The following is a 27,771-nucleotide window of genomic DNA, read 5'->3' on the forward strand; positions in this document are numbered from 1 at the left end:
CGGACTGAGCGCGCAGCGTACAGGGCCGTATTCAGGGGCGAGCGGCACGGTTCCGGCGAGAAATCTGAGGCTGGATCGCAGCCAAGAAAGCCTCGGGGCGGGGCCCCGGCGGGGTGGGTCCGCGGCGGCCCGCGGGCGGGAGGGAAGTGGCCCTTTGCCGGGAGGGAGCCGAGCGCCGCCAGGATCCAGAGTCCCGCCGCCCCCGCCCCCAGCCCCGCCCTTCCAGGCCCCGCCCCGCACCCCCCCCCCCCCGCCCTCCAGCCTTTTCCCGCGGCCCCAGCCCCAGCGCTGCTGAGTCCGGCTCCCTAGCGCTCCCTGCGCGTTTCTTCTTGTGGCGCGCGGACCCCAACCCGGTGAGCTCGGCCGCCCGCCCCCCCAGGTAAGCGAACCTCCCGCGCCCAGAACGCCGTCCGAAACGCCACCCTCGCGGCCGGCTCCAGCCCCTCCTCCACAGCCATGGCGGCCCCGGCCCGGCCCCCACGTGACTCGGTTCGGCCCCCCCCCAGCGCCCTGCCCGGGCGGCATCTTGGGGCTTCCCATCTGGTCCCAGGCCCGGGCTGCCTCCCCGAGAGAGCCCGGCTCCCCGGAGGGCCCCGGCGCCGCGCGCTCCCGGGGATGCGGCTGCGAAGCGGGCGGGAGGGACCGGGGGCCAGGCTGGCACCGTGACGCGGGGGAACCCGGCGGTGCGGACGCGGGGAGCGCTGCGCGAGTGTCGGTCCCTCACCTGTGAACCCATCCGGAGCGACGGCGAGGTGCCACCGACGTGCCAGAGTTGGGGGTGCAGCCGGGGCCGCGTAGACCGCTAGGAGCCGCGTAAACAGGAACCGATCGTTCTAGTCCCTGCCGAGTGCGGGGAGGACGACGCATCAGGGCGATGGGGTAAGTTAAGTCAGGGAAGGCTCCTCGGAGGAGGTACCGTCCGGGCCGGAGTAACCAGCCGGCGAGGGCTTTTTAGGCCCAGGAAACGGCAAGATTCTCCGAGGTAGGGCCCAGCCTGGTGTGTCTGCAGAGGCCAGCGTGGCTGAAGCGCGGGGAGTGGGAGCGGGAGAGGTTGGCCCGGGCCCCGAAGATGGATGGCGAGGAGTGTGTGGTTTCCATTCTCCAGCCTGTGGGGTCCACAGAGGGCTTAGAACCAAGTGGGGGAGGTAGCCTTAAGGAGATCCAGCAGCTGCTGTGGGCAGAACAGAGGGGAGGAGGCTGCTGCTTTGGGCCGGACTGGCAGGGGTGGTGGAAACTAGGTGAATTGGGGGTTAATTTTGTCAGAACATCATTATCTCCTCCCTGCTCAGAAGTGGGGCATGAAGGAAAGTGTTGGCCCAGAGGAGAGTGTTGGCTTGGGCAGCTGGGAGTGTGGAGGGGCCTTTCATGGCTGGCATAGGGAAACGGGGGAAAACTGTCTGTGAGGGGGCGGCGGGGGGTGGCGGGTGGGGGGGGGGCCTGTTTGGTCAAGTATGATTTGCAAAACCTATGAGAATGCCACCTGATGGGGGAGCCCAGGCAAGGTCCCAAGCAGCTGAGCCCCAGCTGGCCCCGTGGAGGTGGCCTGGATCTGTTGCTTGGGGCCGTCTGAGTTAGAAATTCTGGAGCATGGGGCTGTCTTTGAAGCTCCTTGCATCCCCACCTCAACTCAGTCCCCTCCCAAGAGCAGCTGCTGTGAATAAACCAGTGAGTGCCTAGAGCCTCACGCAGCACACCTGGGTCCCACAGGCCTAGCCAGACGGCAGGGAGGAGGCTCTCAGGACCTTCCTTGCCTGCCCTCCCAGCTCCCAGCAAAGAGGTCTTGAGAGGGGAGGGGAGAGGCAGTGGAAATAAGCTGGGAGCCTTGGTCCTTGAACTGGCCTTTTGGCCCCAGGGAAAGTTTTCTGAGCTTCACTTTGCCCATCTGCAAAATGGGTCAGCAGTTCCTATCCCTGGGAGGGTTGGGGGGTCAAAGGAAGCCTTGGCTAGGAAAGGGCTTGGCCGTCCCAGTGGCAGCCACATGACCAGGGGGAGATGGGGAAGACTCCAGCGCCAGTGGGAGTTCACAGCCCCATGAGCCTCCATTTCTTGTTCTGAGAAATGGGAGTGGGAGTTCGTAACTGCACCCATCTCCAGACCCAGGGCCATTTGCAGATTGAGCCAGGCGTGCAAAGTGTTTAGTTGGCCCAGTGCCTGGCATGGAGTGAACACTGGCACAGGAGCCGCTAGGATGACTATAGTTGGGGGGGAGGGGGGGCGGGGAGCAGGCCTTGGTTCACTCCTCCCACCTCCCACTACCCCTGGGACACTCACAGGAAAGCAGGCGTGGGGGTGGGGAGGCAAGATTCTCTTATCCAGGCCCTGCACGCTGTCCCCTTCCTGCTGTGGCTGTCTGGAAGTTGCCACAGACCAGGTCCTGCCAGTTTGAGGCCAGTGCCCTCAGGCTAGTGACTTCACTTCCTTTGTGCTTCTGTTTCTTCCTTGCAAAATGGGAATAATAACAATCATCGCTTCAGTGGTGAGCTCATTGTCCTGCTCTCAGGCAATAAGCATCTGGTAAAATGGAATGCCTGGGGTAGGGGGACCCGAGGAGGGACCTGATTCAGCCTGGGGAGGGGTCAGGAAAGGCTTCTTGGAGGAGGTGGCTGTTGGACTCATGAGTAAGGATGAGTAAGGATGATTAAGAGTTAATGGGCAGAGACCAGTGAGCTAAGATGTGCAGGGGAGGAACTGCAGGGTCCATGGGAGTTGCTGCCTGCAGGAGCCAGCGTGGAGGCAGGCACCCTGCTCTGGTCCAGATCATGATGGAGCCGGACCAGGTGGAAGTGTGGATGTGTGAGAAGTGGGTGGGTCCAGGGCAGATTTGCAGTTGGATGGGATGCAGAAGCTGCTGCCATGGAAGCAGGTTCGGGGACAAGTTAGCGATCTGTTTCTGTGGCGCTGCTGGAGGTCCAGGTGGAGGTGAGGTGCGGCTGGGTGCAGGGCCGGCTTTGGAGAAGCAAGCCTGGCGCTTGGGACACACACCCACGGGGGGGGGGGGGGGGGGTACAGTTTGGAGAGAGGGCGGAAGGAAACTAGGAGTGGGTGACAAGTCAAAAGCCAAAGGAGCCCTAGCTGGTTTGGCTCAGTGGATAGAGCGCCGGCCTGCGGACTGAAGGGTCCCAGGTTGTGGGCTCGATCTCCAGTGTGGGGCCTGCAGCAGGCAGCCAATCAATGATTCTCTCTCATCACTGATGTTTCTATCTCTCTCTCTCTCTCTCTCCCCTCTCCCTTCTTCTCTGAAATCAATAAAAATATATTTAAAAAAAAAAAAAAGCCAAAGGAGCAAGGGCTTCAAAAAGGAGGATGAGCCCGGCCGGTGTGGCTCAGTGGTTGAGCATTGACTAGGAAGTCACAGTTGGATTCCCTGTTAGGGCACATGCCGGGATTTCTGGCTGGATCCAGTGGGGGCGTGTGGGAGGCAGCCAATTGGTGATTCTCTCTCATCATTGCTGTTTCTCGCTCTCCCTCTCCCCCCCCCCCTCCCTTTCACCCTTTCTCTCTGAAATCACTAAAAAAAAAAAAAATTTTAAAGGAGGAAGAGGTCAGCCTCAGCCATGTTTCTCAATCCCCCGCTTCTAATCCCTCCCCTTGGCAGGGTCTTACTCCCTTATTTGTTTGCCCTTTCTACCCCCACCCCCACCTCAAGTCTTTCAGAATTGCCACCCTTGAAGCTGCACCTGAATCTGCCCCTCAGACCCAATCTTATATGATGCCCTCACCTAGTTCCCCACACTGAACCAGCAGGAGTTCGGCCTTCTCCACACCCTTCCTGGACTTCCAAAACCATATTTTGGCCCAGGTCCTGTTATGTGTATCTGAGGAGGGGTCTCCTGCCAGCCATGCCTGGCTTTATCTCCTTTCCACCTTCATTCAGCCTATACTTAGGAAGTCCCTGCACTGGGAGACGGTGGGGACTAGTAGTGAACAAAATAAAATCTCCCCCCTCCCATGGAACTGATGTTCTGGGAGGAGGGAAGCAGGAAGGCGATCAGAGACCTCAAGGATGGGAAGGAGCCAGTCAGATTGGGGATGGGTGGGCACAGGAAGAGCATTCAGGCAGAAGGACCAGCATGTTCAAAGGTCCTGAGGCAGGACCAGGCCTGACATGTTAGAGGTAGAGTGAGGGGGCTGGAGTGGCTGGGGCTGAGTGAGCGAGGGGGAGCGTGGAGAGCGGAGCCGATGAAGAGACGGCCTCTCAGATGCAGCAGCAGACCCTGGAGTGTCCTCGCTCCGGGACTGCTTTGTGGTTTGCAGGGAGCGGGTATTGCTTTGGTACTTTGTCCCTTGTGTGCACTGGCCATTCTGCTCTGAAGTCCTGGAACCCTGAAGGCTGAGGGGACTGGCGGGAGGAAAGACCATCCCCCTCCCCCTGCACTTGTGGGGCTCAGCTGACCTGGGAGACTCTCTGGAGGGGCTGGAGGGAGTGGAGGAAAGTAGCCAGGGGGAGGGTAATGATGGGGGATATGGGGGGCCAGGGGGCGGGCACTGGTGGCTGAGCTTCAGGCCAGGCAGATTGTACAGGGCTCAGAGCCGGGTGTTAAGGTAGGATGCTCTCAAAAGGTGATAGGAGCCCTAAGGGACACAGGGATGGCAGGCAGGGGTTTGACTGGGCCTTCAGGACAAGCAGCAAAAACCTAGGCAGGCCCTGTGATGGCCCTGCCACCAGCCCACTGCCACGCCCTTTCCAGATTGAGGAAAAGGACTTGCCCCTCACACACACACACACACACACACACACACACACCCGGCACATACCCTATGAAAAGGCCTCGTCGTCTGGGCCTGGTGACCCTCCACACTGCCATCACTGACCCAGATATTCCCCAAACCCCTCTGGCTTCAGAGACTTTGGACACTTGGACCCTGGAACCTTCATCGGAGCCAAGACACACCATGGTTGGGACTATTCCCTCCACCACCCCCATCACCCTCCAAAATGGGGATGGGTGCACCTAAGAGCAGCTCCCTTAGGCCCTGGCTCAGCCATGGCAGTGATCCTGGCAGGTGCCATGGGACCACAGTTGGAGCAGCAAGGGAGCCAGGCCAAACTATGGAGATGGCAGGGTACAGGGAGCTTAAGTGACAGGAGAGAGCAGGCAGGACAAGCTCTGGAAATGTCTGCCTCTGAGTCTCATTTCTCCATCTGAGATATTGGTTAGATATTGGCTGTCACTTCCCTACCCTCACCTCACCTCTTCCCGTTCTCTCCTCTGTTCCAGCCCCATCAATCTGGGCCTTTGCACAAGATGTTCTAGCTGCCTAGAATGCTCTGTCCCCTTGGCTTCCTTCCTCACCTCTTTTGTTCAAATATCTTGTCAGAGAGGCCTTCCTGTTTAAAATTGCAGCCCTTACTGATCAACTCCTGATCTTTTTCCTTCCTTATTGTTCTCTCTACTACCTGACATCATGAAACAAAATCTATATATGTGAAAGGCTAGTATGCAAAGTGTTCCCTTTGGAGTTTGACCAGGAGACCGGGAGTTCGATTGCTCGCTATGATGAGCGCTGACCACCAGGGGGTGGCGTGGAACATGTCAGGCAACCAGTGGCAGTGGCAGGGTGCTGAGGGAGCAAGGGAAGGAGGAGGCGGGGAGGTGGGGAATCTGATTGGCCCTGATTGCTGGCCAGGCCTAGGTAACCTACCCGTGCATGAATTTTGTGCACTGGGCCTCTAGTATATTAATAAAATATCTGTTGTTTGCCATCTCCAACTCCTACACTCATGGAGCTGAGGTTCTGGATGTGGTGGGAATCCTGTGGTAGTCAGTGGCCTGCTGGCACCCCAGTGTGTAGCCAGCACCTGGCACACAGTCAGCACCCAATAAATGTTTGTGAAAGGATGACAGGCATCCCAGGTACATCCTAAGAGGCTTGGCTTGGAAGGGCAGGGACTCGGGGGGGGGGGGGGGGTAGGGGATGCATAGGGTGTCAGGCTCTGGAGACAGGTGGGCTTAGATTCACATCCCAGCTTTCCACTTTCTATCCCGTGCCTCAGTTTCCCTATCTGCAAAATACACACTACAGAAACTCCTGGCACTGGACACCTGCTGTAGCCTCCTGGGGGCTTAGCTGGAGATTGGAAAAAGCTGGGGGCAAGTCAGACCCAGAGGGAGAACACTTAATACATCCCCACATAGTCCTAGAATTTTCAAGAAATGTGTTGAGAGTGGGGCGGGGGTGGGGTGGGGTACTTTATTTGAGGTCGTCAGAGCCTCTCTGAGGAGGTCATGTATATGTTGTTGTTTTTTTTCTCTAATTAGATTGTTTATCTTTCACTTTTGGATACAAAGAAAACGTTTCATAGACTATTTTCCAGGACAAATGCCATGACCCTTTAGGATGTGAGATAGCAGTACCATTTATTTTTAAGAAATTAAAAATAAATAAATAAAAAATGGCTTATTTCTGACTAGAGGCCCGATGCACGAAGATTCGTGCAAGAATGGGCCTGCCTTCCCCTGGCTGCCGGCACCGCCTTCACTCCGCCCGGAGCCGCCTTTCCGCCTTCCCACGCTGCCCAGAGGCCTGGAGTTGCTGGGGCGGTGCAGAATGCCTGCGTGGTCATCATGGCAAGCAGCGCCTGCATATGCAACTTAATCTGCCATCTTTGTTGGGTTAATTTGCATACTCCTGATTGGCTGGTGTGTGTCGCGAAGGTATGGTCAATTTGCATCTTTCTCTTTCATTAGTGTAGAAGATGATCAAGTCCAATTTCCCCTCCACTGCTGAGTGCCAGGTTTTCTCAGGCGCTAAGAGCCTCTGGACTGCGAGATTATAAGGTGGTTCTTGGAGGAGGGGTCCGGTTGTTCACACACATGCCTCCTTAATGTAGTTCTTCTCGTTGCCAAAGCCGCCATTCTGAATTTTGAACCTGTTGCCTTTTTCACACCACAAAATTCACATGACTACCGAAGCATTCAGATTGGTGGAGTAGTATGTGTTTATTCGATCTGAGAGCCTGTCTCAATAACACAGAGGAGAAGACCTCTTCCTTGCGGCCCGAGTTGTTCCCAGATTTGAAGCTGGCTCTGAGGGTTCAGGGTTTCCAGAACATTCTCCAGGGCTGCAGGAAGCGTGTTGATGCAGTAAGAGAGATGCTTGCAGTGGCGTCTGCGTTGAGGCAGGAGGGAGACAAAAGGGCTGTAACTGTTCACCTGGGTCATCCTATTTCACCCTTGGGCCGTATTCCTCCAGGACTCAAGTGAGCATAGCCAATGGAAATTTTAGAAATAGGTATAAAGATTATGCCTCAGCTGGATCCCGGGTCCAGGTGAGGCCGCGCGCCCCTGGGTCCGGGCGAGACCAAACCAGAGGGAGTCGGACCTCCGTTACCACCATTTGTCCACCATCCAGAGCTGAGGGGTCAGTGCTGACATGTACACATAAGGAACTGGTGGACATTGAAATTGGGTCTCAAAAGAACTGTTGGTCCAGAAAGAAACTCACTACAGACTGATTCATTTGCCTGTCAGCATAACTATTATTGCTCGTCTCACATTCAGTTCTTATAAGTATATATCTAGTGACATATGATCTCGCTCATCTAGGGGAAATGATGAACAACATAGACTGATGAACAAGAACAGACCCAGAAACAAGGAGGCATCGATCGGACTGTCGGGCCTCAGAGGGAGGGTAGGGGAAGGTGGGGGTAGGGGGGAGAGATCAACCAAAGGACTTGTGTGCATGCATACAAGCCTAACCAATGGTTAAGGACAACAGGGGGGTGGGGGCATCCGTGGGGAGGGGTGTGGGATGGGAATGGGGGGATGAGGACAAATATGTGACACCTTAATCAATAAAGAAATTAAAAAATTAAAAATAAAAATAAATAAAAGCAGGGATATCTGTGAATATAAAAAAAAAAAAAAAAAGATTATGCCTCAGGACCTTCAGAATTTGGCCAGGAGTGAATGTCATCTTGTTTTCACTTCGTTTTATGCCCACTGACTGCACATGACGCTACAACTGGCTTTCTCTTAGCGGGTGGAGGGCAACCTGAAAATGAATGTACTTGAAGAAAAAAGTGAGCCTTTTGGGCCCTGGCTGGTGTACTCAGTGGTTAGAGCATCGGGCCATGGACCAAAGGGATGCAGGTTCAATTCCCAGTCAAGGGCATGTGCCTGGGTTGCGGGTTCGACCCCCTACCCCAGTAAGGGTATGCGGGAGGGAACCGGTCGATGTGTCTTTCTCACATCAATGTTTCTCCCCCCACCCCCCACCCTGCCCCCTTCCACTCTCTCTAAAAAGAAATGGAATTAGAAAAAAAGTGAGCCTTTGGAAGATTGGTGGGTGTGTGATCACACAGGCGGGACGGGGGTGGGAGACGTGGGGAGGATTGAGACTGGAGCTAAGTTGTTTTCCGAGGCCCGGGTGTCAGCAACCAGTCAGCGTCTCAGCTTAGCCTTTTTTTGTTCCAGTCGTCTTTGGTGGCCAGCTTCTGGGCACCAGTCCTGTGTCAGGTGCTGGGGACATGGAGAGGTCAGGCCCCATCACCAGGCTACTGGGGAAGAGACAGAGTTGCCCCAAAATTTCTGAGAGAGAAAGGTGGTAGGAGAAGCCACGGTAAGGGCCCCTAACCCAGTGTGAGGGCACCTGCAGGCTTCCTGGAAGAAGTGTGGAGAACATTCTTGAAGAACCAGGGCGGGTTGGCAGGCAGAAAGGGAAGGCATTATTGGTGGGGGAGATGGGGACCCATACTACTCCAGCAGTCTGAATACTTCTGTAGAGTCATGTGAATTTTGTGGTGTCAAGAAGGCAACAGTTTCAAAATTCAGAATGACGGCTTTGGCAGCAATAACTACATTCATCCATAATGTGCAGAGGCCTAAAGATGTGCCTGAGTGTGTGAGGCCAGGTTGGTGGGAGCATGTACAGGATTTAAAGCTGGGGGGGTCTGATGTGCATGGTAGAAGGACGGCATGGATGCTGATGGAGCGTGGTGGCCTAGGTAAAACCCACGGGCAGGGAGAGCCGGGCAGAGGCCACAGTGATTGAGATGGAGAGATGAGGCAATCAGCAGAGCAGGGACTTCCTCAGCAGTAACTAGGGACATGGGCACCATTGCAGGACTTGATGCGTAGCTGAGTGTCCAGGGGGGGGGGGGGGGGTGTGGAGGGGCCTGGGATGGGAAGTGGGATCTTGGCCAAGAAGCCTCAGGAGAAAGAAAGCATGTTCTGTGGGTGGGGGACGACCTGAGTGTGACAGAGCTAAAAGCCCACACACAACTTTATTTCACATATTGTACTTTTCAGTTTTAGAATTTCTATGGTTCCTGCTTCTCTGCTGAGGTGTCGTATTTGTTCATTCATTTAGGAGGTCATTTTTCTTCACATCCTTGACTATACTAAGTATAATAGCTGCTTCAAAGCCCTTATTTGCTCGTTACAACATCGGGGTTACCTCAGGGTCAGTCCCCATTGATGTTCTTCTTTCTTGAGTATGGGTCATGTTTTCCTGTTTCTTCATTTGTCACGTATTTTGGATTGTATTCTGGACATTGTGAAAGATATGTTGCTGTGACTCTGGATTCTATTGTTCCTAGAAGACCACTGATTTTTTTTTTTTTTTTTTAATTTTATCAGGCAATTAACCTATCTGGATTCAAGCTCCAAAGTCTGTTTTGCCATGGTGGTGACAGGTGAAATTTCACTCTTTCTTTTAGCCTCAGTTGGGCCGGTTGGAGTCTGCCCAGGATATGTATGGTTCAGCTTCCACAGTTTTTGTATAGAATCTGGAGCTGTTTTTTGTTTTTTTTTTTTTTTTTGGTCTCTTATTTTTTTGTACTTATTCCATCTGTTGTTGAGCTGTTATGGTCTCTGTCTTCTCATTTTTCAAGCCAGTTTCTATTTTCAGTGAATAACAGTAAAAAATGGGAAACTCATCTCATGCTGTTCTCTTACTCCAGGTATGGCCTCCCATCCACCTTCTCCATGTTTTGGGTCGCTCTCGAGCAGTGCTGCTCAGTAGGATTGTGTGCACGATGGGAATGTTCCCTGTTGCACTGCCCGTGCAGTAGACACAAGCAGCAATTGAGCATAGACATGTTTCTGGTGCAGCTGAGGAACTGAATTTTAAATTGTATATTTAATTTTAATTTGTAGCCCTCACCGGTTTGGCTCAGTGGATAGAGCATCGGCCTGTGGATTGAAAGGTCCCAGGTCCGATTCTGGTCAAGGGCATGTACCTTGGTTGCAGGCACATCCCCAGCAGGAGGTGTGCAGGAGGCAGCTGATGGATGTTTCTCTCTCATTGATGTTTCTAACTCCCTATCCCTCTCCCTTCCTCTCTGTAAAAAATCAATAAAATATATATTAATTTAAATTTGTATATTTAATTTTTTAAAATATATTTTTATTGATTCAGAGAGGAAGGAAGAGGGAGAGAGAGATAGAAACATCCATGATGAGAGAGAATCATGGATCTGCTTCCTCCTGCAAGTCCCCCACTGGGGATCGAACCCACAACCTGGGCATGTGCCCTTGACTGGAATCGAACCTGGGACCTTTCAGTTCACAGGCTGACGCTGTATCCAAACCGGCTAGGGCTGTATATTTAATTTTAATTAATTGAAATGTAAATAGTCACATATTAGGCTAGTGGCTCCCACATTGGACATTGCAGCACCAGAGCTTTCAGGTACAGTAAGTCCTCACTTAACAATGATCGGTTCTGTGACCTTAAGTGAAACGACACATACTGAAGCCAATTTTCCAAAGGCTAATTGATATAAACAGAGTTAAGTTCCTACAGCATTTCATCAACACTGTACTGAAATGACATTATCTGAGGACTTGCTGTGGTTGTTTTTTAATATGTAGCCCAGCGTTGGTTATCTCGGAGAGGACGGGTCTGATGTGGCTAACTCCGCTGTTAGCGGAAGCGGAAGTCTTGGAGGTTGTCCATTTCGTAATCTACGTGTCGGGCCTTTAGTGTGTCTCTATGTCTCTGCTTTTATTTTTTTTTAGTTCGATGATCCTCCCAAGTCAGTGAACATAGCTTTTCCTCTTCTTTCCTCCTCCTTTGGTAATTTTTTAAATTACAAAATGTTTTTAATTGTGGTAAAATACATACAACAAAAATTGACCATCTTGGCCATGTTTAAGGGCATAGTTCAGTGTTGTTAAGAATGTTCACATTGTTGTGCAACCTATCTCCACAGCTTTTTCATCTTGCAAAACTGAAACTCTTACCACATGAAACAATAACTTCCCATTGCTTTGACTCCCCTAGGGACGTCCTGTATGGTGTCCTGTCGTATTTGTCCTTTGGTGATTGGCTTATTTCGCGGCTCATAATGTCCTCAAGGTTCATTCATGTGTCTTCCTCCTTTTAAACGCATACCTAACATTTCATCATGTGGAATGCTGAGGCTCCTGATTCCTAAATGTTGGACATCAAAGTTTTCACTGGAAGGGCAAGAGGGAGGACTCTGAAGGGGCAGGGGCACAAGGAAACTAAGGAAGTGATGGTGACCCTTGAACAATATGGGGTCATGTACATTTGACAATATGTCTTTAACTTTTCTTTTTTTTTATATATACTAGAGGCCCGGTGCACAAAGATTCGTGCACTCAGGGGGGTCCCTCAGCCCGGCCTGCGCCCTCTCGCAGTCCAGGACCCCTTGGGGGATGTCCACCTGCTAGCTTAGGCCCGGTCCCTGGGGGACGGGGCCTAAGCTGGCAGTCAGACATCCCTCTTGCAGCCCAGGAGCTCTCAGGGGATGTCCGACTGATGGCTTAAGCTATCAGTTGGACATCCTTAGTGCTGCCGAGGAGGTGGGAAAGGCTCCTGCCACCACAGCTGCACTTGCAGCCATCAGCCCGCCTTGTGGCTGAATTGAGCTCCCCCTGTTGGAGCTCACTGACCACCAGGGGGCAGCTCCTGCATTGAGTGTATGCCCCCCTGGTGGTCGGTGTGCGTCATAGCAAGCAATCGTTCCCGGTTGTTCTGCTGTTAGGGTCAATTTGCATATTACCCTTTTATTATATAGGATACTAGAAGCCCGTTTCGTGCGCCAGTAGCTCACTTCCACTTGCCTCAGCTGGCTGCCCTGCCCATCACCTCTCTGCCGCTAGTAGCTCACACCCCGCCCCGCTCACTGCGAGAACCGCTGCTGGTTTGGTCATGTTGGCGTTAAGGCGTGATGGCCACGGGCCTTTTATATAAGATATATTTTTTATTGATTTCAGAGAGGAAGGAGGGAGAGGGAAAGAGAGACGAAAACATCAATGATGAGAATCATTGATCGGATGCCTCCTGCACGCCTGCTACTGGGCATGTGCCCTTGACTGGAATTGAATGGGGATCCTTCCGTCCGCAGGCTGACGCTCTATCCATTGAGCCAAACCAGCTAGGGCTATCTTTAACTTTTGACTTCCCCAAAACTTAGCTACTAATAGCCTACTGTTGACTGGAAGTCTTACTGATAACATAAACAGTTGACAAACGCATCCTATGTTTTTACAGTAAACTAAGCTAGATAAAAGATAATGTTATGAAGAAAATCATTAAGAAGAGAATGCATTTTTAGTTCTGTATATATTTATCAATATGTAAGTTTGTCTCTATTTACAAGATTTGAAAAATCTGCATGTAGTGTGGACCAATGTAGATCAAACCCGTGTTGTTTAAGGGTCAGTTGTATTCAGTGTCTTGATTGAAGTGATGATTTCATGGTTGTGCGTATATGTCAAAATACATTGAATCACATGCTTTGAACATGCCATTTCTTACATGTCAGTTGTACCTCAATGAAGCTGTGTTGTGTTTTAATTGTAGTAGTCCAGTAGGGCTGCCTTTATACCCTCACCTGTATTCCTGACCCAACCCTGTGCAGGTATCCATCAGATCCTGCTGCCCCCACCTCTGCCTGCCTTTGATGCTGGGGACTGCTCATTTCCCCCCTCAAACTCCCAGAGACCCGATCCTCCCTCCTTCCTCAGTCCTTGAAAGCTCCCTGACTGACCCCCAACACACACCCACACTAGGTGATGCTGGGGACCCCAGAGGTCTCTTTCCCTGGTGCTCACTGTTGAGGGAGACTCAGAGCTACCTAGCTCTCTGAGCTCCATGGGGTCTGACCGGGTCCAAAACACAGCTCTTACGTAGGAAAGGCTTGAGGCCCTAGCGGGTTTGGCTCAGTGGCTAGCCCATCAGCCTGTGGGCCAAAGGGTCCCGGGTTTGATTCCGGTCAAGGGCACGTACCTTGGTTGCAGGCTCCTCCCTGGCCTGGGCCCTAATTGGGGCTCGAACAGGAGGCAATCAAGTGTTTCTCTCACATTGATGTTTCTCTCTGTCTTTCCCTCTCTCCTCCACTCTCTCTAAAAATCAATGGAAAAATAGCCTCAGGTGAGGATAAAAATAAATAAATAAAAGCTTGAGGGGCTCTGCCGAGGGTGGGAGGGCAGAGAAGGGAAGTTAATCTGATCCAGGTCTTGAAGGGTAGCAGGAACTGGCCCAGCGAAGCGGGTGGAGGCATTTGTGGCAAAAGGCTGATAAAGACCCTGGAGGCTGGACCGCCGGGGGAAGCTCTTGAGCATCCTAGGACCTGGGTGTGTGTGTGTTTTTTGTTTTTTGTGTTTTTTTTTTGGGGGGGGGGGCGGGGAGCAGTGCTAGGAGAGCAGGCCTGCCAGGCAGCTGTAGAGCAGCAACTTCATGGCCCCACGGTTGGTTGGTTGGTTGGTTGGTTGGTTGGTTGGTTGGTTGATTGTGGGGGAGGAAGGGGGGCCAGGGGAGTGGGTGGGATGGATGAGGTCATGAAGGGTGGCTATTGGGCTGGGGATACCAGGGTATCTGACTCAGCGCACCCAGGCCCCTGAGCTTGCCAGGAAACCTTGATAGGCAGAAGCAGGCCTGGAGAGGCCTCCACGGGGTCCTGTGGGTCCTGATCCCCCTGAGGGAGTTGCCAACCCTGGCTCTCTCCTTTGCTGGCTGAGTGACCTGTTTCGAGTAGCTTCTGGCTTTGAGCCTCAGGCTTCCCATTTTACAGGGAGACAGTACACCTGCTTAGTGGGGGTCAAGCTGACCTAGCCTGTTACAGAAAGTGGCATATTTTTCTAGGAACTTTGGCCACCTGGCCTGAAGTCTTCCCGTCCACCCACTTGTCGATGTGTCTGTTCCATCCACTCGTTCATCTACTCAGTAGTCGGTGCCTGATGTTGTGCCAGGCCCTGTGTGAGGACAGAGCAGTGACTAAAACAGCACCCATGCCTTCGTGAGGCTTACGCCTTGTAGTGAGCAGACAAACAGGAGAATAAAAAAGCAGATCAACTGAGATGACAGGGCTAAAGGAACGAAACCGGGTAAAGAGATGGACTAATCTCGTGGCTTCTTGGGTACGAGTGATCTGAGAAGGCTTCTCTGCGGAGGTGAGGGGTGAGCGGAGAAGAGTGATGGACGGACGAAGGCAGCCCTGGCTGGTGTGGCTCGGCTGGTTGGGCGTCATTCTGGGCACCAAAGGGTTTTGCCCAGGTAGGGGGCGTGTAGGATGCAGCTGATCGATGTTCTACTCTCACATCCATGTTTCCCTTTCTCTCTCCTTCTCCCTTCCTCTCTCTCTAAAAGTCAATGTTTTTTAAAAATAAAATAAAATAGGCTGGGGCAAGGTAAGAACCCTGGACTTGGGGGCCCTTCTTTGGATCTTTGCAAGGAGCAATATGGTAGTGTCTCTTGGACTGGCTGCATCGCTGGTTATTAGCACCCCTCGGGCACCCTGTTCAGAGAGGTCCAGAGTGGGGGAGCCAGGGCCATCTGGAGGGGACAGCCAGGGCCCAGGACAGGGGCAACTGTGGTTATCGACAAACAATCCCCACTTAGCACACATCATGTGTTCTTTGCCAGGGCCTCCAGCTGCAGGAGTCAGGTGACTCCAGGCAGCAGGCCAGGCTGTAGGGGCGGGGTGATTGTGTGTGTATGTGTGTGTCTGTCGTGTGTCTGTCTGTCCCTGGGCTGGACCTGGACATCTGGAGTCTGAATTGATTTCCTATTTCAATTAAACAACTCAGGCTAGTCCTATTTCCAGCCGGATTGAAAATAAGACAAACTTGTGTGCACAGTCCTGCTCTGGTGCGACATTTGAGGGTTCAGGGGACTAATAGGGACCAGGCGAGCTCTTCAGACCCCCGAGGCGGACCAGGGACCCTCTGCTCTCCTGCCTCCTCCTCATGTCAGCACAAGCCCTAATCTCTCTCTCTGTCCCCCAATCTGGGGATATTTTTAGCCACTAAGAAGGATTATCAGAGTCGAGCTCCAGGTGGCAGAGGCAGGGCTGGGAATAAGGCCAAAGAGGCTTCAAAATGCAGCCGGACTGATGGTGATGAGGATGAAGGCTCAGGGTGGGATGAAGGCTCAGGCTGGCCCAGCCACCCACATGGTCATTCTCCAAATGGCCCCTCTGTGGCCCTGGCTGAGCCCAGCCTGAGTTCATTAGGTACAGCTTTAAGGCCAGGGCCTGTTCTGGAAGAACCACCCAGGACGCCCAGTGCCTCCTTTCCAGAACACTCTCCAGCCCACCCCTCCCTGCTGCGGACCGTCGTGCCCACTCCTCTCCTGGTGTCTTTCCAGCCACCCCCTGTGGAAGGCCTGTGGTTACTCCATTTTATAGATGAGGAAACGGAAGCACAGAGCAGCCAGGTCAGCAGCCCGAGGAAACGGGTGAGACAGGAACGCCGTGTGTGGCAATACCAGCATGCAATGTGTGTGGTAAAGCAGGAGACCTGACTGGACTCGTTCCTCAGACAGGGTAGCGGATGCCCAAGGAGACAGAGTGTCCCAGGGGAGGTGTCCAAAAGAGAAAAAGTGAAGACGGAGGAGCTGTGCCCCCCAGAACCCCACTTCCTCCCGTCCTTTGGGAAGAGGGCATGTGGTGGGGGGACCAGGAGTGAAAGAGAAGTTCAGGCCTTGCTGGCTATGGATGCTTGTTTACAGCCGCCCCTGAGCCCACCCTGTGTGTCAGGCACCTGACCCACCGAAGGTGGGTGAAGAAATTGAGGCCCCTGGACGGGGGAGCATTGGACCTGGGACTTGGCCACTTTGCTGGGCTCCGGCCCCTGTTCTCTTCTCAAACCGATGTCTCTTCTTTATCAAGAGGGTGGAGGAGTTGGGGGGGGGGGGGGGCCATGACAGACATTGGGGTTAGAGAGAGGTAGGACTTCCAGGGCCCAGACCTCTGCAGTCAGGGTAGAGTATGCCAGTCTGAAGCCACCTGGGAGGCTCTCTGGTTCGGAAAGTACTTTTTCAGAATGACTCGGGCCAGAAAGGGCTGGGCCTGCTTCACCTGAGGGGACGGGTCTGAGGCTGGTTGTCCTTCTTCACCTCTCACCGCCTGGGAAAGACTGCCTGGCTAGCTCCCAACACCACAGGGAGCCAGGCAGGGCTTGGGGAGGTTCTTTAAGTGGATCCAAGGTTGGGGCAGTCGGGTGGTGCCTCCAGGAAGAAGTGACAACTACCTGCAAGGGCAGAGACCTTGCCCTCTTCCCCCCCCATTCTGTGCCCTCAGCACCCAGCCTGGGGCAATAAACATTATCTGGGCCTTCCAGGCAGGGGACAGCATTTGTAAAGCTGGGTGTGTGAAACGGTACAGTGTGGTGGGAGCAAAGTGTCAGGCGATGAATGGTGGACTTTGAGGCTGCACACATCAGCAGCGGCCTGCGATTGGGAGAGGCCGTTGTTGTGTGCCTTCCCTGGTCTCTGAAGCACCCTGGCTTCAGTGGACCCATCTGGCACCCTGGGGTGGGGGGAAGAACATGGGGCTGGGGACCTGGACCCCTAGCCCACTCCCATCTGCTCTTGCCGGGGGGTGTCTTCTCGGATGGCTGTGCCGGCTCCTGAGGAAGAGGCCGGAGATGCCCTGCGGTGGATGTGCGGGGCCGGGGCGTCCAGGATGGGCGTGTGCCCTCGGGCCCCAGTGGGTACATGGAATCAAGCCAGCCTTTCCTGTTCGTGAAGGTGGTTTCTTTGCCAGAGAGATCAACCACCCGGACAGAAGTCCTCGCATGTGCCTTTCCATCCGTCTATCCTGTCTGGGTTATCTGGGCCTCAGGGGTCGAAACTATCACTGCGCCTGGCCGGCGTGGCTCAGTGATTGAGCATCGACCTATGAACCAGGAAGTCGCGGTTCGATTCCCTGTCAGGGCACATGCCCAGGTTGTGGGCTGGATTCCCAATAGGGGGGGGCGTGCAGGAGGCAGCCAACCAATGATTCTCATCATTGATGTTTCTCACTCTCCCTCTCCCTTCCTCTCTAAAATAAAAAAAAAAACATATTAAAAATAAAAAAAATAAATAGTATGCAAGTTTCAGGGAGGTAATTCTAAAAAAAAATAATAATAGTAAAAAAATAAACTCGTCAGTGCCTCACATCCTTGACTGCTCTCCAGGCTACTGCCGTCTAGCGCCCCTCCCCCCCCAGAGTCCAGTGGCCGTGGTCACTACTACTCCCTCGCTGGAGCCTGAAGGCTGGTGCCTCGGTGTGACCGGGGCTCCTCCTTAGCCACGCCCCGCCTCACACACACGTGCAGTTCCCTCCATGCCCATGGATTTAACCGTCGGCCACGCACTCATGAGTCCTGCCTGGCCTTCCCCCACCCCTACCCCAGACCTGAGGAGCTCCTGCCTCCTGTGTGTGTCCACGGGGACATCTGACACTCCCCTCCCCCGCCACCCCCCCAGCTTGTCTTTCCACACTGAACCCAACTACCCCAAAATCCTCTCACCCATCCTGGTTCGCCCACTTCCTCAGACTCTTAAGAATTTTTATTTTTTTCTGTATTTCACTTGTGATACTGTGGTTAATAATAATAAATACACATTTGGCCTTTGCCACCTGTCCCCGGCACAGAGCTCCTAACACTGGGAACTGAGATGGATAAAGTTATCTTGTTATGTTAATGAGCTGACTTTGGGAAAGCTCCTTAGTTACCTAAGGATGGGGGCTGGTTGTCAGGGGACCCAACTATGTGTCCGACCCACCCCAGGACCTCCCAGGAGGGGAGAGGGGCTAAAGGTTGAATCAGTCACCAATAGCCAATGAGTTAATCAATCATGCCTGTGTAGTGAAGATTCCACAAAAAACAACAATAGGACAGGGTTCGGAGAGCTTCCAGGCTGTGAACACATGGAGATTTGGGGGGATTGGTGCCTGGAGGGGGCGTGGAGCTCTGTGCCCTTTCCCCATTCCTGGCCCCACGCATCTCTTCCATCTGCTCCTGAGCTGTATCCTTTACAAACCAGTGATCTAGCAAGTAAACTGTCTCTCCGAGGTCTGTGAGCCGCTCTAGCAAATACATCAAACCCGAGAATGGGATGGTGGCAACCTGATTTGTAGCCCTTTGTCGGTCAGAAGCCCAGGTGAAGGTGGGGGAGGCAGTCTTGCAGGACAGAGTCCATAACCTGTGGGATCTGACATTGTCTCCAGTTAGGTGTCAGAATTGCTTGCTGGTGCGGGGAGAAAACCCACATGTCAGACCTAAAATCAGATTTGTAGACTTTAAAAAAATATACCGTATTTTCCGGCGTATAAGACAACTGGGCGTATCAGATTTTCCTGGGTTAAAAGTCGTCTTATACGCCGGAAAATACGGTAATAGTAAATAGGCTTTTCGCCCAAGTCTCTCTCATGAATAGAGTGTCAGGTACCGTATTTTCTGGCATATAAGACGACTTTTTAACCCAGGAAAATCTTATACGCCCAGTTGTCTTATACGCCGGAAAATATGGTAATATATATATACACACACACACACACACACACACACATTTTTATTTCAGAGATGAAGGGAGAGGGAGAGAGATAGAAACATCAATGATGAGAGAGAGAGTCATTGATTGGCTGCCTCCCATACGCCCCCTACTGGGGATCAAGCCCGCAACCTGGGCATGTGCCCTGGCTGGGACACAAACCATGACCTCCTGGTTCATAGGTTGACTCTCAACCATTGAGCCACGCCAGGTGGGCAGAACTGTAGAGACTTTTAAAATACAAGTGTTTTCATTTGCACAGAGAAAAGGGCCCACATCATACACGCACCAGCTCAGTGAACTTTCTTAACTGAGGGCTGAACCTTCCAGCCCTCTGCAGGCCCCTCCGGTCACTCCCTGTCCCTAAGAGCAACCCCTCTCCTGGTGGCCGGCTATGTGGCCGGCAGAACAACGCCCCTTAACGATGTCCCATGTCCTAACCCCCGGATCTGGGAATGTGTCACCTCACATAGCGAAGGGGAGTTGGTTTGCAGAAGGAATTAAGGTTACTAACAGGCTAACCTGAAGGTGGGAGAGGGAGGCAGGAGGATCTGGAGAAAGGGAGAAACTGAGCCACTCAAGACGGCGGGGTCTGCTGGTGGGGCTGGTCCCGTGTAGCCCCTGGGGGAAAGCTGGCTCCCCTTAGTTCCTGCTCCATTACAGGAAGCTCGGTCTCGCTGTTGGTTCTCTCGCCCAGCTGCCATCTTGGTTTGGGGTAGTGAATGAGACAGTGACATTCATTCCTCAAAGGGAGTCCACATAAGGAAGGGTAGCCAGCGAGGGAGTTACAGATTTCCTTAAATTTTTGGTATTTGGGTTGCATTTCCGGACATTTGACAACTTGAGGTCGTGACCCTACTTCCCTTAACTTCCAGCCATCATTGTCTTGTATGTCACGTGCAGAATAATCGCTGCTGTCATCAGCCGTGTTGTCAAAGGTCGGTAGGCGCCAGGCTAAGCACTTTGTGTACCTAACCAGGCCCAGCTGAGAGGTGGGTATTGCTGTCCCTGTTTTACAGATGAACTTGAGGTTCAGAGAGATCGGGTCATTTGTCTGAAGACACACAGACCAAGTTTCTCCTAACACTGGCTGTAATACACTCCAGGCGGCAGGTGCTGGGGGCATGCGGGCCGGGTGAGGGGCCGTCCAGCTTCACCCGCCTACACGGTGAGCTCCCCCTCACGGGACCGGTCGTCTGTCCGCAGGATGTGGTCCAGTCTGAACGAGTGGCTGTGGCAGGACCGCTTCTGGCTACCTCCCAACAACTCCTGGGCTGACCTAGAGGACCGGGATGGCCTGGTCTATGCCCACCCCCAGGACCTGCTGGCAGCCTTGCCCCTGGCGCTGGCCCTGGTCGCCGTGCGCTTCGCCTTCGAGAGGTGGGTGTCTGTTGTGGCCCTGTGCGACCACCACCTTGTGCGGGGCTTTGTCCTGATGTGTCTCTGGCCTTGGACCAGACCGCCCCTTCCTCCGTCCTGCCCCCAGCTGCCACCACTCACGTTTCTTCTGGTCTCTGGTGGCTGTTGTATCGCAGCACTGACTGCAGCTCTAGTCCGGCTGTGCCAGCATCTTCAGAAAACCGTGGGCATGTGCCCAGCTTGCTGACCAAGGACAGGTCTGCAGAGGCCAGTCAGTCAGTCAGCAGGGAAACTCCGGTCCACCCCCGCCTCCTCTTCCTCTGCAGGCAAGCCAGTCCCTCACCCTCTCCGGTTCCCCATGGCTCCTATCACCCCTCCTCCTCCTGCCCGTGTCAGCCAAAGGAAGTAGCATAGGCCTCCCCTTTGGGATTCCCTCCACTCACCCCCAGTCTCCTGCTGCCTGGCACCAGCCCCTCCCGGATGCCAAACCCTGTAGATTTTCAGTCATTTCTCAGCTGACCCAGACGCTGCTCAGAGTTGGGTTTCTTCCTCTTTCCCTGGGTGTCCTCCTGGGCGCAGGCATCTCTCCTAGGCTCCCTCCCCCTGTCCCGGGTAGTCCCGCCCCTTCCCATGGGACCAGTGCTGTGCTCACAACTCCTAGACCAGGGGAGGATCCCTCTCCCTCCCCTTTCTCCACGTGCGCTCCCTCCACTTCTCACACCCATCCCTGGTTTGCACACACTCCTTTGCAGCTCCTTTAAGGCTGGGTCGCAGGGAAGCCTGCCCTGCCCCTCCCACCACAGAGCCCTTAACCCCCTTCAGCCACATTGGGTCTCCACCCCTGCCTAGCCCTGACCACAGGGACGTGGGAGCATCCTGCATCCTGCTTTCTCTCTTCCACACATAAGGAGCTTCCTGGGTACGGGCTCCGTGGACACGGGGGACCCACTGATGTATTTATCTTACAGGCACCCTCTGAGCACTGACTCTGTGCCAGCCGCTGCTCTCAGCGGTTGATGTGTCTTAACCCACTTTGCCCTCATTGCAACCCTGAGAGGTGGCACTACTATTGCTGTCCCCGTCGTACACAAGGAAGGGAGGCCCAGAGAGGTCCGGTGACCTGCTTGAGGCCACACAGTGGGTTGGCCAGCAGAGACTGAGGCTTCGCCTGAGGGGTTCTGGGAGGCACCATTAGCCAGTCCTTGATGGGTGGTCTGCCTTCCCGCAGGGGTGGGGCGTGCTGGAGGGGTGTGCCCAGGTTCACTGCGGGACCCCCAAGGGAGGCGTGCATATTTGACTGATGGCCCCAACTGAGGTGAAAGCGTTCCCACGTCCCAAAGGCATCAGTGGCTGCCAAGGGCAGTGGGAGTGGGGGAAGCTTTTCCGGGTGGAAGGCAGGGTTTTCCCCTCATTAAGGGGAAGTGAATCCTGGATTTGAATTCCGGGTTTTCCACTCGCGGTGTCACCTGGGGCACATTTCTGACCTCTCTGAGCCTTTGTCCATCAGGACACGGGGATGACATAGGGTTAAGTGCGTAGTGCTTGACAGATCCTAAGCCCTCAACACGTCAGTGCATGCTGTCCTCCCATCATGGTTGAGACTGGGATGCCTTCCTTGCAGGGCTGCTCTGAGCCTCAGTTTCCCCAAATGAAGCCTTGCTATTAGAATGATAGATAGGAAATTCAGTCCTGACTCCCTGGCCTGAGGAGCCCCCTGGTGGGCAGTGTGAAGATTGATCAGAGTTCAGCTCCTCCAAGCGTCCGCCCTGGAGTGGGGGAGGGCGGGAAAGGGGATGGGGTAGCCCCAGCCTGGTGGAGGCCAGACCAGGATGTAGGCCACCATGAGACAGGCAGTGAGGGGACTCTGACCCCTGGTTTGGGATTAGATTCAATGAAGGTGATTTGGTACCCCAAAATTGACCACACCCTGATTCTGAAGACCAGTCCCGCTACCTTTCTTATGTTCAGTTTAATGCAGCAGCCAAGCTTTCCTCCAGGGTCCCAGGGTATGACCTGGCCCTTCTGAGCCTCAGTTTCCCCGCCTTAGCATGTACATCCCTTCTCACCTGGACTGACAAGCCCTGTGTCCCCTGCACCCAGACTCATCGGCCTGCCCTTGAGCCGGTGGCTGGGTGTGCAGGATCAGGCCAGGAGGCCGGTGGAACCCAACGCCACACTGGAGAAACACTTCCTCTTGGAAGGATGGAAACCCGACAAGGTGAGGACCCCTGTGCCCTCTTCCGTCCCCATCTGCCTGTGGGGCTGCCGTGGGGCTGGGGCTGCGAATGGTATGTAGCCCACTTCCTGGGGACAGAGAAAGCCCAGGGCAGCCCCCCCACAGTGCCTCACCCACCCCCACTTCACCAGGTCCCTTATCGGTGAGCTCTGCTGACCGTGGGCAGCTCCTGGGCCTGGAGAGGGGGAGGTGGGGGTTTCTCTCTTGTTCCGGGGAAGAGTGGAAGGGCTGACTTGTGGGGGTTCTGCAGTCATGTGACTCCTCCTCAGTTCCTGCCCAAGACGTAGCTGCCCGGTGGATGGTCTGGGCTGGGTCCTGAGCGGGAAGAGGGAAGGGAGAGGTCTTCCTACCCTGGGGGGAGGAGGGCTCAGCTCCTGCAGAATAGAGAGCCTTGTGACCAGCCCCCCTCTGCGGGGAGGGGTCAGGACAAGGTCTCAACTGCCCGCCTGGAGGAGCTGAGAACGCGCTCTCCTATAGCGGGTTCAGGAAAACCTCTGGGGAGCTGCTCCCATGCCCCAGCCCCTTCCTTAATCCCAGTCCCCTCCGTCATCTGCCTGTCCTGTGAGCAGGGCTGGGTTCTCAGAGGCCTGACTGTTTGGGGGGCCCTGCCCCATACCCCACAAGTCCCCTATCCCCATAGGTAGCCCCACAGGTGAGGTCTGGGGCTGCAGGGGAGGGAGTAGCGAAGCTGGGTCCCACCTTTCCTGGGACAGGAACGGGACGCCACCTCTCTGACCCTGGCCCCCATCACCCCTTTCCCAGCCTCAGATAGCTGTCCTGGCCACGCAGTGCGGCCTCACGCTGCGGCAGACCCAACGCTGGTTCCGAAGACGCCGGAACCAGGACCGGCCTTGCCTGACCAAGAAGTTCTGTGAAGCCAGGTCAGCCCGGGGTAGGGGGTAGGGCTCGGGCGGTGTGGGGGAGGGGAGGGGAGGGTCCGCCGTGTCAGCAGCTGCCTCAGGGGCTCCCTGTCTGTCTGTCTGCAGCTGGAGGTTTCTCTTCTACCTGTGCTCCTTCATTGGTGGCCTCTCCGTCCTCTACCACGTGAGTGTTCTGACTGCTTCCCGTCCCTCCACCTGACCCACAAGCACCTACTGTGCTCTGGGCCTGGCTTGGGGGTGAGGGGGTGGAGGGGGTGAGCAGTGGGGAAAGCTTGTGCACAGAAGAGGGAGGGAGAACTTGGCAAACATCATGGTAGATGTTGCCTCAACGGGAGCCTGTTGGGACCTACTGTGGTTGGGGCTGGGATCTGGCAGTGAGTGAGGCCCCGGTTGAGAGTGAGAGCAGAGATGTAACCAGGTGGGAGGGATCGGAGCGGAGCAGCCTGGCTGGTGTTGCTCATTGGTTGGGCATCGTTCCGGTCAGTGCACCCAGCGGTGGTTGGTTTGACTCCGGTCAGGGCACATGCCCAGGTTGCAGGCTCAGTTCCCTGCAGGAGGTGTGCAGGAAGCAGCCAGCCAACCCATGTTCCACTCTCATCCATGTTTCTCTTTCTCTTCCCCCTCTTCTCTCTCTCAAAGTCAATAAAAATATTTTTTTAAAAAGATAAAAAGATCAGAGATGAGTGACAGCAGCACCTCAAGGGCCAAGGAGGTCCCAGGTCTGGGGTGGGGAACTGGGGTCTGATCTTTGGGCAGCTTCAGATGTCTGTGTGTGTCCCCCTCCCTCCTCTCCCCGCCCCCGCAGGAGTCATGGCTGTGGAGGCCAGCAATGTGCTGGGACAATTACCCAAACCAGGTGAGTGGCGGGGTGCCTGGGGGCAGGAGAGAGGATTGGGGTAGTCAGAGTCCCTGTGGCCAAAGGCGGCAGAGCCACACCTGGACATGACAGTGCGATCCCCTCCAAGTCGGGCTGTCCATTTCTGCCTCCCCTGCGGAGCGCAGAGGGGCCAGGAGGCAGGACATTTGGAGCAGGAGGGGCCCTTGGTCATCTCCAGGGGTACGGGTCTCACCCCTCTTCGCTCATTGGGATTCAAGTGTCCTGGTTTTGAGCGAATTGGGGAGGGCCCTGAGGAGTTCTATCCCTCAGCTAACCCTGTCCCCCACCCGACCACAGCCCCTGAAGCCGGCCCTGTATTGCTGGTACCTCCTCGAGCTGAGTTTCTACATCTCACTGCTGATCACATTGCCCTTCGACATCAGGCGCAAGGTGAGGCCCGGCCGAGACTCCCGCTGGGGAAGTGATGTCCTGGGGGGATTGGGATCCAGGGCAGTTGGGAGGGATGGCCTCGCCCCCACCTGGAGACCCTCTGCTACCTCAGGCAGGAAGCATGGTGCCAGCCAATCCCCGAGAGGGCCCCTCTGGCCACCCAGCCTTGTCCCGGGGGTCACCCACTGTCTCTCGCAGGATTTCAAGGAACAGGTGGCGCACCACCTCGTGACCATCATCCTCATCACCTTCTCCTACAGCGCAAACCTGCTGCGCATTGGCTCGCTGGTGCTGCTGCTGCATGACGCCGCAGACTACCTGCTGGAGGTGGGCCCAGCCCACCCCTCTCAGCATCCTTCCCCACCCTCCCAGGTGCCCCTGGAGACGGGGCCCTGCCCCTCAGTCTTCCAGTGAGGTGAGGCCCCGCCCCCTCAGCTTTCCGGGGAGAGGAGGCCCTGCCCTACGCAGGCTTCCTAGGAATTGTGTCCCTGACCCTCTTTGTCTTCCTAGGAGGTGAGGCCCACCCCCTAAGGTTCCTGGAAGGTGAGGCCCCACCCTCGTTCTGGTAGCTGGAGCTTCTCACTCAGAGACCCACTTTGTCCCTTTCCAGGCAGTTCCTGGAGATGAGGCTCTGCCCCAGGCACCTTTTCCTTGGGAAGAGGCCTCACCCCTTCCTGCCTTGTTCCCCTCCCTACCCCCCCGCCTGAGTCCTCTCTGCTGTCTCCCCCAGGCCTGTAAGATGTTCAACTACACGCACCGGCGGCGAGTGTGCAACTCCCTCTTCCTCATCTTCTCCTTGGTCTTCTTCTACACCCGCCTTGTGCTCTTCCCCACCCAGTGAGTCAGACCTCTAGCGGGGGGCTGGGGAGGTGTGGGCGCCGCTGGGATCCAGGCCTGCCTCACCCTGGTTCCAGACCCAGGGAGCAGGGGGTTTTGGCGGGGAGGCTTCCCGAGGAGACAAAGAAGGGTGTTGTGTTCCCAGCCCCGGGCACAGCACGTGCTGAGGGCCAGAGGCAAAAGAGACCGAAAACTGGGCTCAGTCCTCATCCCCTGTGTGCCTGGAACAGGGAACAGATGGCAGGGCCGGTCACCAGCTCCCTCTCAAGTCTGCCCAGTTTATTTGCTGAGCCTCTCCCAGCAGAGGGAGCAACATAAAGGTCTCTGCTCACGTGGAGCTGACATTGGGGGGATAAAATAAGGCGGACCAGTAGAAAAGAAAGCGTGTGAGGGAGTGGTGATCGTGGTAAAGAGAAAGTAAAGTCAGGCACAGGCAGTGTGTTGGTCTTTGGACGGTCAGGGGTGTCGCTGACTGCGCTCATACAGGAAGACGAGTGGGGTGAGGGAGAGGGCAGTGCTGATCACAGCAGAAGAGCAGTGGGAACACCACAGGCAAAAGCCCTGGGGCTGGCTGGGCCTGAGCAGCAAGGAGGCCCAGGTGACAGGAGCAGAGTGAGCTAGACACTGAGCGGGAGGTTGTGAGGGCAGGTAGGGGACCAGACAGGTTGTGCAGGGCCTTATGGGCCACTGGGAAAGACGGGTTTTTACACCAAGCGAAGTGAAGGATTCTAAGTAGAGGAGGGAGGGGACCTGACTCGGGTGCTCACAGGCACCCTCTGGTGGCTGCAGAGAGAATAGCTGGTGAGAGCCCCAGAATCAACACCCTGACCCCCTACCACCCATCCCAAACCTGGCCCAGGAGCCTGGGAGCCAGGGCAGAGGCCACTGCCCTGGTCCAGGGGAGCGATGATGGGACCGGACCAGCGCAGGTGAAGTGGGTGGACTCAGAGGTGACTCAGGGTCATGAGATGGTTTATGAGCTCAGAGTTGTCATATCAGGATCAGGAGCTCGGCTCTGGCTGTGTTGGGGTTGAGGGGCCTCCAGAGACCCCCAGAAAAGATGTGAGGAAACAGTGGGCACACCAACTTGGAGAGAGATGAATATTCAGTGTTTGCAGCCATGAGACTGGACAGGGTCATCCAGGGACCAGGTATGGACAGAGAGTCCCAATGCTGGAGCCCCTGATGTATGCAGGTCAAGAGGAGCCTGCAAGGGAGATGCAGAGGGAGCAGCGTGAAGTGGGGGGTGGGAGTGTGGGTCCCTGAAGGTATTTGAGGAAAGGGTACCAGGGAGAAGGGAGGACCAGCTGGGCCCCGCTGCATGAGCCAGGCAGATCTTACAAGCTGGTCTGGGTGAGGGTAGCGGGGGGTGAAAGCCTGCTGAGGGGGGCGGGGGAGGAGGGTGCTGAGAAGAGAAGGAAAGGTGTGAAAAGACCACCAGCAAGGCAGTGGGAATACAAAGTGCTGCTCCCTCGGGGCTCATGGTTGTGCACAGGCCAGTTGGTAAGCTTGTGTGACCTGCTCACAACCAAGTGAGAGGGGGCATTTAAATGCCCAGCTGCAGCATTGGTATCACTCTGGGGGCCACGGGGAGCCATTGAAGGTTCTGGAGTAGGGAAGGTCACACAAGTTAGAGCTTCTCCCTCCTGCCTGCCTACCTGCCTGCCCCAGGATCCTCTATACCACATACTACGAGTCCATTGCCAACTCGAGCCCCTTCTTCGGCTATTACTTCTTCAACTCGCTTCTGGTGATCCTGCAGCTGCTGCATGTGTTCTGGTCTTGCCTCATCCTTCGTATGATCCACAACTTCATAAAGAAAGGCCAGGTAGGGCCGAGCGAGGGTGGGCTCCTGTACGCCACCCTGGAGCCCCAGCCGAGCCTTGTGCCCACTCCTTGTTCCCCAGATGGAGAAGGACATTCGCAGTGATGTGGAGGAGTCGGCCTCAAGCGAAGGGGAGGAGCATCCGCAGCTCAAGAATGGAGCAGCTCAAGGCCCCCAGGCAGTCCCCACTGATGGCCCTCGGAGCCGGGCGGCTGGGCGGCTGGCCAATGGGCACACGTTGGCCTCATAGCTGGCTGAGGGTTGGCTGTGAGGGCTGCCCCAGTGCCTTGGATTTGTGGGGCGCCTGGACTGGTGGCCTTTGGGCCAGCTCTGTGGAGACAGAGAGGGCCCCACCCCAGGGTGGGAGGAGGGCTGATGATCTGTCTCCAGCCCCTTCCTTCTGCCTACCCTCCCGCCTTCCCTCAGGCCACTAGACAGAGCTGGGAGTGGGCAGCAGCAGGGTGCTGCAGCCCACCAGAGCCATCCCCAGGCAGTAAGGGGTACAATAAAACTTGAACAGAGCCAAATTCTCTGCCTCAGAGTTTGTGTCCCTGTCACAGCTCCTCAGAGGCCCGAGGAAGCCAGGACTCTGTTTGCATACCCCACTGACAGGAAACTCACTGCCACC

At 55.2% G+C, this 27,771-nt stretch overlaps 1 protein-coding gene across 6 annotated transcripts; it reads left to right on the forward strand.

Moving 5' to 3' along the window:
• The first annotated feature begins 256 nt into the window (after nucleotides 1-256).
• Nucleotides 257-27,664, forward strand: CERS4 (ceramide synthase 4). 6 transcript variants are annotated; one of them, XM_054717187.1, is made up of 11 exons: nucleotides 257-379; nucleotides 19,758-19,851; nucleotides 19,945-20,118; nucleotides 22,198-22,315; nucleotides 23,096-23,214; nucleotides 23,320-23,377; nucleotides 24,020-24,070; nucleotides 24,389-24,481; nucleotides 24,680-24,808; nucleotides 25,212-25,318; nucleotides 27,226-27,664. In XM_054717187.1, the coding sequence occupies exons 3-11, from the start codon at nucleotides 19,946-19,948 to the stop codon at nucleotides 27,575-27,577; spliced, it is 1,200 nt and encodes a 399-aa protein (XP_054573162.1). In that variant the 5' UTR covers nucleotides 257-379; nucleotides 19,758-19,851; nucleotide 19,945; the 3' UTR covers nucleotides 27,578-27,664. The 6 variants fall into 6 exon arrangements, with proteins under 6 accessions (XP_054573162.1, XP_054573164.1, XP_028016340.2 ...); XM_028160539.2 differs by lacking the exon at nucleotides 257-379 and adding an exon at nucleotides 521-879; XM_054717190.1 differs by lacking the exons at nucleotides 257-379; nucleotides 19,758-19,851 and adding exons at nucleotides 832-879; nucleotides 26,990-27,146 and having other exon boundaries at nucleotides 27,226-27,480.
• The last annotated feature ends 107 nt before the right edge of the window (nucleotides 27,665-27,771 follow it).

The sequence above is a fragment of the Eptesicus fuscus genome, chromosome 6, assembly GCF_027574615.1.
Source record: "Eptesicus fuscus isolate TK198812 chromosome 6, DD_ASM_mEF_20220401, whole genome shotgun sequence".
Taxonomy (NCBI): Eukaryota; Metazoa; Chordata; class Mammalia; order Chiroptera; family Vespertilionidae; genus Eptesicus; species Eptesicus fuscus.